This window comes from Sinohyriopsis cumingii, chromosome 7 (genome assembly GCF_028554795.1).
Source record: "Sinohyriopsis cumingii isolate HCF-2022 chromosome 7, ASM2855479v2, whole genome shotgun sequence".
Classification (NCBI taxonomy): domain Eukaryota; kingdom Metazoa; phylum Mollusca; class Bivalvia; order Unionida; family Unionidae; genus Sinohyriopsis; species Sinohyriopsis cumingii.
In genome coordinates this window covers 75,581,845-75,600,699 of record NC_142967.1, presented here as the reverse complement: position 1 = coordinate 75,600,699, position 18,855 = coordinate 75,581,845, and the positions used below count along the sequence as shown (strand labels likewise).

The 18,855-nt window shown below is 33.3% G+C and overlaps 1 protein-coding gene across 4 annotated transcripts in view; it reads right to left on the bottom strand.

The window, feature by feature from the left end:
* The window catches only part of LOC149795541 (prominin-1-A-like), a 133,773-nt gene that overhangs the window by 49,404 nt on the left and 65,514 nt on the right, over positions 1–18,855 (bottom strand). For all 4 annotated transcript variants that reach the window (XM_089965345.1, XM_089965347.1, XM_089965348.1 and 1 more), the window contains exons 12-18: positions 18,155–18,246; positions 14,374–14,526; positions 11,449–11,575; positions 9,578–9,687; positions 4,294–4,378; positions 1,948–2,085; positions 1,291–1,380 (exon numbers count right to left, since the gene is read on the bottom strand). In XM_089965345.1, coding sequence (XP_089821471.1) covers positions 1,291–1,380; positions 1,948–2,085; positions 4,294–4,378; positions 9,578–9,687; positions 11,449–11,575; positions 14,374–14,526; positions 18,155–18,246 — 795 coding nt within the window. The remainder of the gene's footprint in view (positions 1–1,290; positions 1,381–1,947; positions 2,086–4,293; positions 4,379–9,577; positions 9,688–11,448; positions 11,576–14,373; positions 14,527–18,154; positions 18,247–18,855) is intronic.

Genomic DNA, 18,855 nt, shown 5'->3' with positions numbered 1-18,855 from the left:
ATACCACCCAGTCACATTATCCTGACATCAGGCAGATGTTTGTACCATATTTTAAGTCTTTGGTATGACTCGGCCAGGAATTGAACCCACGACCTCCCGCACCCGGGGCAGATGCTCTAACCACTAGGCCTCTGGAGCGGTGAGAAACAAGGATAAGTTATGTAGGCAGCGGTAAATAGTATGAAGAATGGATACAAGAATCTATGTAATGCTGAATGCTTTATATGAAAAACAATAGAACAGAAAGCAGCAAGAGGCAATGACAGGATTCTTTATATTTAGCACAAAGTTGATTTTAGTACAAATGCCACTGGGACCCATCAAGGTATATAAATATCCTAATCAGTCTGGTTCAGATCAATAGTTTTTAAGATATCTTGTTTACAAAGTAAATGTGATAGATGGATGGACAACGAGAGATGGATGGATAGACAACACAAGAATAATATGTCTCCCTTCCTTGTATGTGGTTGTGTGTGTGTGTGTGTGTGTCTGTGTATGTGCATGTATGTGGAGGGAATGGTACAACTCTTACATGAGAAGTTTACCTTGCATGAAGTGACAGGTATTATACATACCTGACTATTCTGCAGTGTTGCATATACCTTGCATGAATCCACAGGTATTATCCATACCTGACTATATTGCAGTATTACATATACCTTGCATGAATCCACAGGTATTATCCATACCTGACTATATTGAAGTATTACATATACCAGTACCTTGCATGAATCCACAGTGGTATTATACATACCTAAATATAGTGCAGTATTACATATACCTTGCATGAATCCACAGTGGTATTATACTTACCTAACTATACTAGAGTGTTGCATTTACCTTGCATGAATGCACAGGTATTATCCATACCTGACTATATTGCAGTATTACATATACCTTGCATGAATCCACAGTGGTATTATACTTACCTGACTATACTAGAGTGTTGCATTTACCTTGCATGAATGCACAGGTATTATCCATACCTGATTATATTGCAGTATTACATATACCAGTGCCTTGCATGAATCCACAGTGGTATTATACATACCTAAATATAGTGCAGTATTACATATACCTTGCATGAATCCACAGTGGTATTATACTTACCTAACTATACTAGAGTGTTGCATTTACCTTGCATGAATGCACAGGTATTATACATACCTGAATATAGTGCAGTATTACATATACCAGTACCTTGCATGAATGCATAGGTATTATCCATACCTAAATATAGTGCAGTATTACATTTACCTTACATGAAGTCACCAGTATTATACATACCTGAATATCGACCAGTGATATGTTTGCTGCATACTCTCTTAGATCGCTTGAAATTTTGGACAGGTTGGCACTTACGGCTGATTTGTTCAGCTGTAACAAGTTGAAGAGAGAACAATATTCAACATATATTAAGGAACATTCAACTATGTAATCATAGATTTAATTAGATCTGTACAACTACAAGTCAAATACATATAAGGATAGTCAAAGTGCATAGCAAATTGTTGTTCTGATAAAAGAATCTGAAATAAGGACGAGTTATATTTTCTGCAAGTTAATGATTGAATATCAAGAATATATTATTGAATATTAATTTACAGGTCATGTTAGAAATAAAAATGTGATTCTAGTTCATGTGAAGGCCTTTAGCACCAATATATATATACATATATATATATATATATATATATATATATATATATATATATATATATATATGCAGAAAGTATAATTTTAACATCTAGCAGATACCTTCTTGATACAGAGTAGACATACTTGAATTAGAATTTAGATGGATTGGGGCTTAAACTGATTCAGATCTGTTGATCAATGAATAAAGATGTATTGTGAAAGTTGGACAAAATGACAAAATGGGAAGATGTAAAAGATTGGCAGAATGGGAAGATATATTATAAAGATGGGTAAAATGTGAAATACCTCATCATAGAAGCCTGTAAAATTGATTTGCACTCCACTCTTTAAGTTTGATAGTTGATCTTTGAGGGTTGTTGGATAGACATCAATGGAACTGAAATTAACATTCACTTTAGCCAGCTCAGCATCTATATCAAAATACTGAAAAGAAATTTAAAGGCAGTTGTTATATATATATATATATATATATATATATATATATATATATATATATATATATATATAGTTCTGAAAGAAATTTTTATTCAGATGCTGGTCCTGGGGAAGTGATGTTAAAAGAATTACAAGCCTGAACTCAAATTCCACAAGCCTGACTCCAATTCCATGTGCTCAAAAGGGACCTATTTCTTTTGGTTATTATTTGCCACACAGTGTTGCAATTGCTAAATCTTAAATATGAAAATAAATTAACAAAATCATATTAAATTGACTTTGTGTTTATTCACATCTTAAAATAGTTCACATAAAGCAATGTTTTCCTCCAGGTTCGAATATCAATAATTGTTCAATTGCTATATCAGCATCATCCTTACTAATGGGATCAGTGGTGTTTGTATTCATTTGCATCTAAAGTTTGTATAGCTTTATAGTTTCTTTTTACACTTCGAAGTTGTTCATAAGTACTGCTTAATATGTTTAACCAGTGTTGCATTATTTACTCAACTGTTTCTCCTGAAATAACTTTTGGCTGGTCTTTCCTTTCAATCTCAACTCCACCAAAGGACACCATATTTTCAATCAAAGACTGAAAAGCCATCACTGACCACATTTGATGCCTATATTACTTACAAAACCTCAACAAACAACCCAGTATTTGGTATTAACAATCCAGTATTTGGTATTAACTATCCAGTATTTGGTATTAACAATCCAGTATTTGGTATTAACTATCCAGTATTTGGTATTAACAATCCAGTATTTGGTATTAACTATCCAGTATTTGGTATTAACTATCCAGTATTGAGTATTAACTATCCATCATTTGGTATCAACTATCGAGTATTCTGCATTAACTATCTAGCATTTGGTATTAACTATCCAGATTACAACAATACGGTAATCAGTTAACAGCTTGTTGGAAAGACTTGTTAGCATTTATCCAATTACTTAGCCATGCATCAATGCACAAATCACAATGACTGTCAGAACAAACTGGTTCTGGATGGTTTGTGTGGGTGCATGTGAATTTGATTTTTAACATAGCTTTAAAAATATTTCAGTCATATCACTAAAATACATGCAGTGTAGCAGTTTATAGTTATGTCAAGCACTGGGACATCATGCCACTGACATGAAGCTTCATGTTCCATCCAGTCACATTATCCTGACACCAGGCTGACTAGTCCTAACACAAATGCTGAGTGCCTTATTGAGGCAGCTGTCTGTACCATTTTTATAAGTCTTTGGTATGACTTGGCTGGGGCTTGAACCTGCAACCTCCTGCATCTGAGGCAGGTGCTCTAACCTCAAGGCCACTAGATCGGTCACTGGATGGTTTCCATACCATGTGGAAAGAAAAGAAAATATAAAAATACACTCTGACATCACCCATCAGCAAACTGTCAAGCTATTCAGTACATGAACAATTACATAAACAAAAGTCAGATCACTAAATCAAATGAATTATAATTCCAAACCATGTGTGCTAGATGCTCAACTGATTTAAGTTTTTAATATAAATATGTTGTTGTTGTTGTTGTTGTTGTGGGGTTTAATGCCATTTTTCAGCACACGATAGGCTATACATGGCGGCTAGTATTAATGGTGGAGGAAGAACCTGGGAAAACCCCAGAAAGAACCACTGACCCACGAGAAGCTACTGGCAAGCTTTCTCACATACCCACATTGGCTGAATTCGAGACTGGAACCGACGTAGACAGAGGTGAGATGGCAGTGATCCGTAATGGATAGCATTTTAGACCACTCAGCCACTTGGGGTCCCTCATATAAATATAAATGTATATTTTCCATTAAGAATTTGTAAACTCTAAATTGATCTACTGACATCTATTAATACAGGGTTCATAAGAACTTAAACCCGTTCCGGTCTGATGACCACCCACCCAAATCATCAGTTAAATCATCCGGTCTGATGACCACCCACCCAAATGATCAGCTAAATCATCCGGTCTGATGACCACCAACCCACATCAGCTAAAACCTGGATTAGCTAAAGTGATACTGAATCAAACACTATAACTCAGTTAAATATGAGTTAAATCTTTCTTTCAACTGACACCATCTAAAGTCTTTTTAATGTGTAACATACAGACAAATAGACAGGCAAAGGACATACACTCACCATCTCTTAGTTGCATTATTAGTGGTGGACAATAAAATGGAATTTACCTTTGAATAGTTCAACATATCATTCAGATTGAACATGCTATTCAGCTGCAGTGCCGTGTAAATTGATCCACCATCTCGACAATCGCTGGTAACAAAAACAAAAGAGACAGATGTGTAATGGATTCACTAAAGATATATTTTCATCAACAACTTGATTTAAAGTGTATTGTCCTTGTGTTATATCTATATTACTACAATATACAACAACTTGATTTAGAGTGTAATGTCCTTGTGTTATAGTTCCAGATCAGAAATGCATCTGCAAAGTTGTTTAGTACCATTCTGTTTTGTGTAATGAAAGACATTTAAAGAAAGCATTACCTTCATTTGTACAGAAGTTATCTTGACTTCATATCTTTTGACCACAAAATCATTAGGATTATTTTTTTTCTTCATATGCAAGCAATGCACAAGCTTTGGTCATGCCATGTTGTCTAGAACTCAAATGAAACTGTAAAAACCTTTGCTTGATTGTCTGACTTACTGTGATCTTAACCTTTTTTTCTTTTTTGTTTTACAAAATATGTAGGACTCTTTTTTATTCCAACTATTATCCATCCCCAAAGTTTGTGGTGAATGGCACATGGCCTAGAACTAAAATCACTATAAATAAGCAAATTTCTTCTTTCAGCATATTAGCCTTGACCTTTGACCTTTCCATTATAAACTCAACAGGCTTCTTGTTTACTTTGGTTCCATACTATCTCATATGTTCAGTGAAGACAAATGGTTCAAAAGTTAAATTATTTTGCTGAAAACATTTGTCTTCTTTCAGTCAGCATCACCTTGACATTTGACCTTTTGACCACAAGGTTAAGAAGCTTCTTTCTTATCCCAAGTGCAAGCCATCAATAAAGTTAGGTAATGGTTTATGATTTATTGTGCAGAATTAAATATTTTAATGCAGTCAGAGTAACCTTGCTGTTCCACCTTTTGATCCCAAAATCATCAGACTTCTTTCTTAATGCAAGTGCATTCTATCCACAAAGTTCAGTCAAGATATATAACCTAGAACTAAAGTTATTGTGCAGACAGACAGATGTATCAGTAGATCAAGGAACATGATATACTCTTTTTTAAGGCAGGTATATAAAACTGACCATCTTGAACCATTTTCTAAATGTTTTGCATGATGCCAATTGTATTTTCTAGTATTCTCAACAATACCAAATATAAAGGAAAACTACCAGACAGGAACAAAACTGACAAATTAAAAATTGCCCTATTCGAAGAATGGACTCTAAATGATTTTGGAAACATCTAAAAGGCCCAATAACCACTATAAGTACATAAGTTAATAGTACTGTATAGTATAATTAGTACTCATCCTAATTATGCAATATATTCAAGTACTCAGCATTAACATGACAACTGACAATTATCTTGAACTTCTATACAGTACCATAACTGAAAACTATCTTGAACTTCTACATGGTACAATAACTGAAAATTATCATTATCTTTTAGATGGTGCAATAACTGATAATTATCATTAGTTTCTAAACAGTACAATAGCTGACAATTTTCAATAACTTCTAGACAGTGCAATAACTGACAATTACCATTAACATCTAGACAGTGCAATGACTGACAATTTTCATTAACTTCAAGACAGCACGATAACTGATCTATTGTCATGAACTTTAGTAATACAATGAGCCAAACTAACAATTATCATGAATGTTTAGACAGCTGAATAAGTAAAAATGAAGTGATATAAATTCCTAGACATTACAATCTGTGATTCTTCAAAACAGCAGGGAATGTAGCAGGATCTATAATGGTGTCTCAATTCAATTGCTATTTTCAAAAATAGGATTAAAATATGCCTAATATGGTATAAGGAATAGTTTTCTACCAGTGTTGAGCAAAATATGTACTACTAACTGTGACATGGGCAAGCAATAAGCTGGCTTCACATCTGGATACTCCATGGTGACTAATATACTTACTTTGAGTGCCTGAATGGGTTCCTAATAACAATATTTGGGGCAAAGAACAAGCTGGTTTTATATCTGGATACTCAATGGCAGATAATGTTTTTGCTTTGAGTACCTGAATGGGTTAATTTTCTTTTGGGCACTTTAGATCTGGATACTCAATGACAGATGCATTTACTTGGACTACCTGAATGAGTTAATATTTACAATGTTTTGGGCACTTTACATCTGGATACTCAATGGCAGATAAGGTATTTTCTTTAAGTACCTGAATGGGAGAAAACCAATGCAAATAATAAAATATTGTAAAATAAACAAATACTGCTTTAAAAGCTTAAGATGTCTGAATAAGATTACACATGTAATTTACAGTAACCTATTGTGAAGTGTCAAATTTTGAATTGCAGTGAACTTTAAAGTTAAATGCACTGAGCATTAATATTTTATCGCATTTAAGCCAGAAAAGTCTTTGTGAAGGGTAACTTCGACCTTTCTTCGTTCATCTCCCCTCCATGTCAGTGTAAACTTCAAAGAGGCAGCATTCCAACTCAGTGAAATTGACCGGGGTATCTTAACATGGTCCTTAGAAGTAAACATTTGAGCTACCAACCCTAACCGCTTGGTAGGAACCTATGTCCACTTATCATTTTTTCAAATGGAATTTGTTACACACTGTCGTTCACAGATTCTGAGCTGTCTAAACCTGATGTAAGGAATTATTTCTTTAGGAAAAATTAGGGACCACTACCTATGATTGGGCAGAATAAGTTATGGTGTATTCTTTAGAAGCAATCAAACTTTAAAGTGACAACCTTAGTCAAAACTCTTTAGTCTGAAAATCTCCTGAAAGAGGAAGAGAGTACTGACTCCGTGGGAAACCTACAGAGAATAGTGCTTTCCTCCTTAAACAAAAAAGGAACCAGGTGGTCGTCTTGTAAAAAAAAGACAGGCTTTAGAGCTAGGATGCACAAGTTCTGAAAGAGAACAGCAATAAGGAACAGCTTTCTGGGAGAGAGAGATGGGACAGTCTGAAGACAGAAGTCCGAGAAAAAGAAGGACGAGGTCAGAATAAAAGGACCAGGAAGTCCATGAAGGGACAAAGCATAGGGCTTAGGAAGGATGAACTAGGAGACATTGATATATGGTCAAAAAGAAGGAAGATGATGCACATCAATCGTGGACATTGTGCTCTTTTCACCTCTGATTATGATGATGACACACCCGTTAAATTCTATTGACATAATCTAACTTGAATTGGAACTGCCATTATTAATTTGTTCTAATTAAATTTGTTCTTTTCTTGTCAAAAAGGGGGCTCGTATTGCTTTATTCCTTTACAGTATTCTTGCTCAGTTCTCTGTTGAAGTTCTATTCTTCTTTCACTCCCGCCAGGCTATATTATCAAGGGAGGTCATCCTCTAGATAATGCCAGCCAAATCCAATTAACCACCCCTCTTACTAAGAGGGCAACGTTACACTTATATACTCCCTTATATGATGAGTGCCACTGCTAGCTGCAGTGCAAAATCCCAGATCTGCAATTGCATAATGTTTATTTGCTATGAACTAGGGAGAAAACCAATGTAATAATCGACTGAAGATTGAAATTCAATGGAAAAGCAGAGAAAGTATTTATCCTGTACACATATAGACTGAATACTTTTTATAGTGTTCACTTACCAAGCACATACAGAAGTGAAGTCATCCCTGTCATTGCTAATTTAGGTAGATTTAAAAACATTGCATATATACAACTATTGTCTCTTTTTGTACAGATTCTGAAGATGAATATTGCTTTTTTGTCAGAAGTCCAATATTCAGGAATTTAATATGAATATCACTTTATTGTTACATGTCCAATATTCATGATTTTAATATGAATATCACTTTATTGTTACATGTCCAATATACAGGAATTTAAGCTGAATATCACTCTTTGTCAAATGTCCAATATACAGGACCTTGGAAGCTCTTGCATTTTTTCAATGTTTACAGTGATGCAAAATATTTAAAGGTTTGCAAATTCACTCAAAGAGCATGTAATAATAATAATAATAATAATAATAATAATATCTTGCACAATTTTGACAATTTTGATGTATATCTGGCACAATCACTGAAGATCAATAAATCTATTTGTAAATTATTATAACAGAATATTAAATGCATATCAAGTGCCATATTTGAATGTGTTAATGTAATTTGGACCAGTAGCTAATATTACAAGAATAAAAGTTACTGTTATAACTATCAGATGATCAAAACATTGAAATAAATCTGCATGACACATTTTTTTTCTTGGAATTTCCTATTTACAAGAGTATAATTGAACTGTATTGAGTAACCATGAAACCACCTCTTCTGCCGACAAAAAGTGGTCTTTTGAGGCAGGTGGTCTTTAAAAGCAAGTAGTTTTTCATTAAAGATCCAAACATTATACGATTGATTAATCAGTACATTTAGAATGTGGCCTCTCAAGACAGTTGTATTTCATGGTAGTGGTCTTGCTAGACAGGTTTTAGTGTATTTGCATGTTCTTGCTTGCTCCAAGCTAATGGATACATTTTACTGAGTGGGTGAAAAACTAAAGTATTTTCTTTTGGTTTTTTTTCACTCACTCGATGAAATATATCAGTTACTTGCTCATCCCAACTAAATATCCTCTCTGTAATTTAGGATAAATTTTTCATTTGCTCTTTGTCATAACTACCATTCCACATTAACATTAACAGATACAACTGCAAATACAGATTCTTTCTTTTATTTATTTTTCATGATTTTTGTCCGTCTTTATAATAAACTTAATAATGGTCAATGTTTTAAAATGAAATAAGTGACATGTACATGTATGAATATTCTATCCTCAAACCATATTTGCCACAATTGACAATTAAGTTATTCAGGAAACACAGAATATACCAACTTAATGCCCAACATGTTTACATTCAATAAATCACTTTCCAGTGTTTTATTAGCAAGATATAAGATGTCCTTACCTAAGTAATCCACTGACTGATATCCCTACCAAAGCAATCCACAGATTGATATCCTTACCTAAGTAATCCACTGACTGATATCCTTACCTAAGTAATCCACAGACTGATATCCTTACCTATGCAATCCACTGACTGATATCCTTACCTAGGCAATCCACAGACTGATATCCTTACCTAAGCAATCCACTGACTGATATCCTTACCTAAGCAATCCACAGACTGATATCCTTACCTAAATAATCCACTGACTGATATCCTTACCTAAGCAATCCACAGACTGATATCCTTACCTAAGTAATCCTCTGATTGATATCCTTACCTAAGCAATCCACTGACTGATATTCTTACCTAAGCAATCCACTGACTGTAACAGCAATGGTGTTGTTCTGCAACAATAGCCCTCCCAGAAAGTACTTATTATCTCCAGCTAACAGGCCATTTAATGTCCCATCAATGTACTGAAATAAAGACATGGAAAAATTATCTTGTCTTTACATATGCTGTATGATAAAATGATTTCTAATATTCCTGAGCAACAACAAAATTTTCAAGATTTCCACCATGGTGGCCATATTGGGAGTAAAATTGGCACCACTATTATTTTGAATCAATTAGACATTTTAGGTCAAACTCCATGGCAATATAATTTTCTTTTCAGGAGATGTAGTGATAAGAACATTTTCAAAATGGCTGCCATGGTGGTCCTACTTGAGGTCAGATTGGCAAATTGACTTTCAATTATAACTAATAAGACATTATAAGAAGCCTTTTGTGAAGACCCCTGAGTTGATTAAACATTCCATTCAGGAGGAGTAGTGATAGCAAGAATATCAGGATGAACAACATGATGGCCATGTTAGATTTGAGATTGGCACCATTTTTGTTTAGCCCAACCAATCAGAACATTTTCAAAATGGCTGACAAGGTGGTCATACTAGATGTCCAATCAGCACTACTTTCATTTAGAACCATCTAGACATCATACAAAATATTTTAGTGAAAACCTCTAGTTGATATTACCATCGATTTAGGAGGAGTGATGAAATGATTTTAAGATGGCAACTGTCTCAACCATACCTGATGATAGAGTGGCACCATCTTCATCTGGAGGCAACTAGACCTTAGAATGATCATGTGTGCACAGTTTCATGGCAATATTTGAAGTAGTTTAGGAGGAGTAGCACTGAACAAACACGTGATAACAGTTGGATGGACAACTGATGGATTATGGACAAAAGACCATTCAATAATCTCCTCTGGACCACTAGAGTTAAATACCCAGATATAATGACAATATTCATCACAAAAAATTAACACCAAATATTCAGAAATAATATTAAATAACTGAAATTTATTGTTTATTTGTATCAATATTACAGCTTATTTCTGATGCTTCATGTTAATCTTTTGTAATATTTATTTGGAAATTGTAATAACATCTGGTTCTTTTGTAATATTTGTTTGGAAATTGTAATTACACCAGGGGTGTTCATAATATTTGTTTAGAAATTGCAATTACATATGAGGGTTTATATTTGTTTGGAAAATGTAATCACATTTGGGTTTTTTGTAATATCTGTTTGGAAAATGTAATTACATTTGGGGTTTTGTAATATTTGTTTTGAAAATGCAATTACATACAGGTTTTTTTTAATATTTGTTTGGAAAATGTAATTAAAACTGGGGCTTTGGTAATATTTGTTTGGAAATTGTAATTACATCAGGGGGTTTTGTAATGTTTGTTTAGAAATTGCAATTACATATGGGGGGTTTCACCGTTTGTAATATTTGTTTAGAAAATGTAATCACATCTTGGTTGTTTGTAATATTTACTTGGAAATTGTAATTACATCTGGGGATTTTGTAATATTGGTTTCAAAAATGTAATTACATCTGGAGGTTTTGTAATTTTTTTCTGGAAAATGTAATTACATCTGGTGGGATTTAATATTTGTTTGGAAAATGTAATTATATTTGGATCTTTTTTAATTCTGCTATTAACATGAAGTATATAATGTCAAAATTATCTCGGGTCATCTTCAGTCACTTTATTAGAACTGGGGATTATATATATATATATATATATATATATATATATATATATATATATATATATATATTTAATGCCGCACTATCAATAATCTTGGAAATGAAAGGTAAAATATTATTACTTATGGTGGTGCTATCACTGAAGTGAAAGGTAAAATAGTATTACTTACTGTTTTCACATTGTCTGTGGTGCTGATGGGTTCACAAATAAACTTTTTTACTGGAGCTCCCACTATAAAGGTCAGGGTAGTCAGCAACATCAAAAGCCAAGAAAATATGAAGATGAATCCGACTGATCTGGAGTGAGAACATGGTAACCTTGTATTGCTTTCAACAATTTCATAGGCATACAAAGAATCTCTTCAGATTTTGAATTAAAAAATACAATATATTTTGCTCTATGTCATCCATTATATGCCCTCATGCCAGTTCAAGTAGGTCATAGATTACGGTGCTGCAAGAATCATGATGTCAACAAGTCAGTTAAATGTGATTCTATTGTTACAGTGTCCTAAATATGATCCTAGTGTTACAGTGCCCTAAATATGATTCTAGAGTTTCAGTGTCCTAAATGTGACTCTAGTGTTACAGTGTATAAAATGTTGTTCTAGTGTTACAGTGTCCTAAATGTGATTCTAGTGTCATGGTATCCTAAATGTGATTCCAGTGTTGCAGTGTCCTAAATGTGAATCTAGCGTTACATTGTCCTAAATGTGATTCTAGTGTTACTTTTTCCTAAATGTGATTCAAGTGTTATGGTATCCTAAATGTGATTCTAGTATTATGGTATCCTAATTGTGATTCAAGTGTTTTGGTATCCTAAATGTGATTCTAGTGTTACAGTGTCTTAAATGTAGTTCTAGTGTTACAGTGTCCTAAATGTGATTCTAGTGTTATGGTATCCTAAATGTGATTCTAGTATTATGGTATCCTAATTGTGATTCTAGTGTTTTGGTATTCTAAATGTGATTCTAGTGTTACAGTGCCTTAAATGTAGTTCTAGTGTTACAGTGTCCTAAATGTGATTCTAATGTTACAGAATCCTAAATGTGATTCTAGTGTTATGGTATCCTAAATGTGATTCAAGTATTATGTTATCCTAAATGTGATTCTAGTGTTACAGTGTCCTAAATGTGATTCTAGTGTTACTTTGTCCTAAATGTGATTTTAGTGTTATGGTTTCATAAATGTGATTCTAGTATTATGGTATCCTAAATGTGATTCTAGTGTTATGGTATCCTAAATGTGATTATAGTGTTACTTTGTCCTAAATGTGATTTTAGTGTTATGGTTTCATAAATGATTCTAGTGTTATGGTATCCTAAATGTGATTCTAATATTATGTTATCCTAAATGTGATTCTAGTATTATGGTATCCTAAATGTGATTCAAGTATTATGTTATCCTAAATGTGATTCTAGTGTTACAGTGTCCTAAATGTGATTCTAGTGTTACTTTGTCCTAAATGTGATTTTAGTGTTATGGTTTCATAAATGATTCTAGTGTTATGGTATCCTAAATGTGATTCTAATATTATGTTATCCTAAATGTGATTCTAGTGTTACAGTGTCCTAAATGTCATTCTAGTGTTACAGTGTCCTAAATGTCATTCTAGTACTATGGTATCCTAAATGTGATTCTAGTGTTATGGTATCCTAAATGTGATTCTAATATTATGTTATCCTAAATGTGATTCTAGTGTTACAGTGTCCTAAATGTCATTCTAGTGTTACAGTGTCCTAAATGTCATTCTAGTACTATGGTATCCTAAATGTCATTCTAGTGTTACAGTGTCCTAAGTGTCATTTTAGTGTTACAGTGTCCTAAATGTCATTCTAGTATTATGGTATCCTAAATATGATTCTAGTATTATGGTATCCTAAATGTGATTCAAGTATTATGTTATCCTAAATGTGATTCTAGTGTTACAGAATCCTAAATGTGATTCTAGTGTTATGGTATCCTAAATGTGATTCTAGTGTTATGGTATCCTAAATGTGATTCAAGTATTATGTTATCCTAAATGTGATTGTAGTGTTACAGTGTCCTAAATGTGATTGTAGTGTTACAGTGTCCTAAATGTGATTGTAGTGTTACAGTGTCCTAAATGTGATTCTAATGTGATGGTGTCCTAAATGTGATTCTAGTGTTACTTTATCCTAAATGTGATCTTAGTGTTATGGTTTCATAAATGTGATTCTAGTGTCACATTGTCCTAAAGGTGAATCTAGTGTTATGGTGTCCTAAATATGATTCTAGTGTTACATTGTCCCAAATGTGATTCTAATGTTACATTGTCCTAAAAGTGATTTCAGTGTTACATTGTCCTAAATGTGATCTTAGTGTTACAGTGTCCTAAAAGTTATTCTAGTGTTATATTGTCCTAAATGTGATTCTAGTGTTATGGTGTCCTAAATGTGATCCTAGTGTTACAGTGTCCTAAATGTGATTCTAGTGTTACAGTATCCTAAATGTGATCCTAGTGTTACAGTGTCCTAAATGTGATTCCAGTGTTAGTGTCCTAAACATGATTCTAGTGCTACAGTGTCCTAAATGTTATTCTAGTGTTATAGTGTCCTAAATGTGATTCTAGTGTTACACTGACATAAATGTGATTCTCATTCATGTTACTGTGTCCTAAATGTGATCCTAGTGTTACATTGTCCTAAAATGTGATCTTAATGTTAAACAGCATCCTGAATTCTTCTTTTTCAGTAAATGGGATGTTAAGAGCAACTTTAATTAAAATGCTGCAAGTTTATTGGTACTTATCAAATAATTTACCCATTTGATTAATTTTCCACTATTTAAATTCACTCCATGGCATAAAACCCTTGTAGATAGTTTACATTTTATACACAAGATAAATTGAACATTAACTATGTTTCATTAGCTTTGTGTTTGAACTTGAAAAACCAACGCGTTATTGGCCACTCTGAATGGTACTCAAAACAAATTATACGATATTATTTTATTCTGACTCTGAAGATGACAATGGGCTAAAAATTTGCTTGTGAGATCAAACCCTAACTTAACTTGAAGAACAAAATTTGTACAGGTTAAGCAGTGCTGAGAAAGTTAATAACAACACTTACGCCATAAACATGTTTCCTCCACTGTTGGAGAGACAACCTCTCTCTGTGGGTTGGGTTGCAGAATCTGTGCCACAGACCCCAGATACAAGCCCCAGGAATTGCAGCAGTATAACCAGCAGTATAGCACAACCCAGGCCAATCCCACCATACCATCTGAAGATGAGAACAAGCGAAACAAAAATAAAATATTATATTAAATAAAACTATCAATACGAAAATAGAACAAAATCTTTTGCCAAATGCTTATGTCATTGATTTCATGATTTCATGTAATTACTATAAATGTTGCGCACTTAAATTACAGTCAAACATGTCAATTGTGGGCCCCGAGTGGCCGAGTGGTCTAAAGCACTCTCCGTTACTGATCACTGCCATCTCATCTCTGTCTGCGTGGGTTCGAGTCTCGGATTCAGCCAATGTGGTTATGTGAGAAAGCTTGTCAGTAGCTTCTCGAGGGTCGGTGGTTCTTTCCAGGGATTTCCCAGGTTCTACCTCCACCATTAATACTGACTGCCATGTATAACCTATTGTGTGCTGAAAAATGGTGTTAAACCCCTAGAAGAACAACAACATGTCAATTTGCAAGTATCAATTTGTCCTTGTCATCTAGTCCTCATTAGTTTACTACGGCAGCCCACGTGAAAATGTTTCAAATTCCTGGCATGATATCTGTACACCATCCAGGTTTGACAGGCATATATTTAGTTTATAGACTTATGCCTTGCACTTCCTGACATTTACACGTCATCTGCCAATTAATGGCTATCCTTGTTTAAGCAATGTGTTCATTTCATCATCAATATTGACTTCTTTTTAATTGTGTGTTGCTGAGATGAACATGTCCACTGCAACAAGGGTTAACTGATATGGTAGGCTCTGTGAAGGGCTTTACATACAGGTGTAGGTTTATGCAGCACCTCTGTCTTCTTGATCCTGATTTTTAGACCAAACAACCTGACCATGGAAAGTACATGTAAATAACCATTTCATACATGACTTGTATACAGTAAATTTAATAGGGTGAAATAAGAAAGGTTGTTGAATAAATATAAGCTGATCTGTGAAACTTTGCAAAATATGTTAGACCACGTAGTCTCTTTCACTGACCTTAACTTGAACTGGGCTAGTTCAGCACACCATCACTATAAAGGCCCTTCATTACAACACTTTTCCTGTTAAAGGGCAAGTATGGCCATGTACTTTATTCTGATGTATGAATACAACAATATGCATCTTGTACTTCATTATTAGGTGAGATCACTGTAAAGTGGTATATTATATGACTGTCATGTAATTCATTATTAGGTGAGGTCACTGTAAAGTGGTATATTATATTACTCTCATATAATTCATTATAAGGTGAGATCACTGTAAAGTGGTGTATATTACTCTCATGTAATTCATTATTAGGTGAGATCACTGTAAAGTGGTATATTATATTACTCTCATGTAATTCATTATGAGGTGAGATCACTGTAAAGTGGTGTATATTACTCTCTTGTAATTCATTATTAGGTGAGGTCACTGTAAAGTGGTATATTATATGACTCTCATGTAATTCATTATTAGGTGAGATCACTGTAAAGTGGTATATTATATTACTCTCATGTAATTCATTATTAGGTGAGGTCACTGTAAAGTGGTATACTATATTACTCTCATGTAATTCATTATGAGGTGAGATCACTGTAAAGTGGTATATTATATTACTCTCATATAATTCATTATAAGGTGAGATCACTGAAAAGTGGTATATATTACTCTCATGTAATTCATTATTAGGTGAGATCACTGTAAAGTGGTATATTATATTACTCTCATGTAAATCATTATTAGGTGAGATCACTGTAAAGTGGTGTATATTACTCTCATGTAATTCATTATTAGGTGAGGTCACTGTAAAGTGGTATATTATATGACTCTCATGTAATTCATTATTAGGTGAGATCACTGTAAAGTGGTATATTATATGACTCTCATGTAATTCATTATTAGGTGAGATCACTGTAAAGTGGTATATTATATGACTCTCATGTAATTCATTATTAGGTGAGGTCACTGTAAAGTGGTATATTATATTACTCTCATATAATTCATTATAAGGTGAGATCACTGAAAAGTGGTATATATTACTCTCATGTAATTCATTATTAGGTGAGGTCACTGTAAAGTGGTATATTATATTACTCTCATGTAATTCATTATAAGGTGAGGTCACTGTAAAGTGGTATATTATATTACTCTCATATAATTCATTATAAGGTGAGATCACTGAAAAGTGGTATATATTACTCTCATGTAATGCATTATTAGGTGAGGTCACTGTAAAGTGGTATATTATATTACTCTCATGTAATTCATTATTAGGTGAGATCACTGTAAAGTGGTATATTATATGACTCTCATGTAATTCATTATTAGGTGAGATCACTGTAAAGTGGTATATTATATTACTCTCATGTAATTCATTATTAGGTGAGATCACTGTAAAGTGGTATATTATATGACTCTCATGTAATTCATTATTAGGTGAGATCACTGTAAAGTGGTATATTATATTACTCTCATGTAATTCATTATTAGGTGAGATCACTGTAAAGTGGTATATTATATTACTCTCATGTAATTCATTATTAGGTGAGGTCATTGTAAAGTGGTATACTATATTACTCTCATGTAATTCATTATGAGGTGAGATCACTGTAAAGTGGTATATTATATTACTCTCATGTAATTCATTATGAGGTGAGATCACTGTAAAGTGGTATATTATATGACTCTCATGTAATTCATTATTAGGTGAGATCACTGTAAAGTGGTATATTATATTACTCTCATGTAATTCATTATTAGGTGAGATCACTGTAAAGTGGTATATTATATTACTCTCAAGTAATTCATTATTAGGTGAGGTCATTGTAAAGTGGTATATTATATGACTCTCATGTAATTCATTATGAGGTGAGATCACTGTAAAGTGGTGTATATTACTCTCATGTAATGCATTATTAGGTGAGATCACTGTAAAGTGGTATATATTACTCTCATATAATTCATTATAAGGTGAGATCACTGAAAAGTGGTATATATTACTCTCATGTAATTCATTATTAGGTGAGGTCGCTGTAAAGTGGTATATTATATGACTCTCATGTAATTCATTGTTAGGTGAGGTCACTGTAAAGTGGTATATTATATTACTCTCATGTAATTCATTATTAGGTGAGGTCACTATAAAGTGGTATACTATATTACTCTCATGTAATTCATTATGAGGTGAGAACACTGTAAAGTGGTATATTATATGACTCTCATGTAATTCATTATGAGGTGAGGTCACTGTAAAGTGGTATACTATATTACTCTCATGTAATTCATTATGAGGTGAGATCACTGTAAAGTGGTATATTATATTACTCTCATGTAATTCATTATGAGGTGAGGTCACTGTAAAGTGGTATACTATATTACTCTCATGTAATTCATTATAAGGTGAGGTCACTGTAAAGTGGTATATTATATTACTCTCATGTAATTCATTATGAGGTGAGGTCACTGTAAAGTGGTATACTATATTACTCTCATGTAATTCATTATTAGGTGAGGTCACTGTAAAGTGGTATACTATATTACTCTCATGTAATTCATTATGAGGTGATGTCAGTATATAATGTGGTACACTCTACAACTCTCATGAATAGCATTATAATGAGGGGGCACTGTAGATATACTGTCATTCTTGTGTTGCATTGCATTTTCAATCTTTAAAGTTGGACATTACCTGTACTTGTTGTAGTCCTTGCCAAATGAAATGTACTTCAGTATTAGGTCTTTTATTGCTCTGATATCAAATGATCCACCACTGCCATTAAACTGAAGATTAAAAAAAGAATATAGTGAATACCTATAGACAGAAAAAGTGGATTGACAACATCACAGAATGGACCAAGAAAAGTTTTGCAGAGACACAGGCATTGGCACATGATCAAGACAAGTGGCGGGAACTGGTCAGATGTTCAGCAGCACAGCACCTCGACGACCACACTAGGTCAAGAGACTGATGATGATGATGATGATAGAATATTCATATGAGGATACAGATTAATTACTATAAAATAAGTCCTTTGATAAAATGCTGGCAATAATAATAATAATAATAATAATAATTGTAAACAACCAAGTTACACATTGACAGAACTTAATTAAAGGGAACTTTTCTCCCTTGAGACCTTGAGAACAGAATATAATTCAGTTACAGATGCATGGCATACAACACACAATAAACAGTCAAGGTAACAAATTTTCTCACCAGATTTTAAAAACATGCTATAAATGAGTCTAATATACAAATGATATAAATGAGTGTAATTATATTCTGTAAAACACAGTGGATACATATAATACCTGGAAATTGCTTTACATGAAGGTGAAACACCAGAAGTATTGGCAGATTCACAAATATCTAGTAGCAGCCTTCACAAA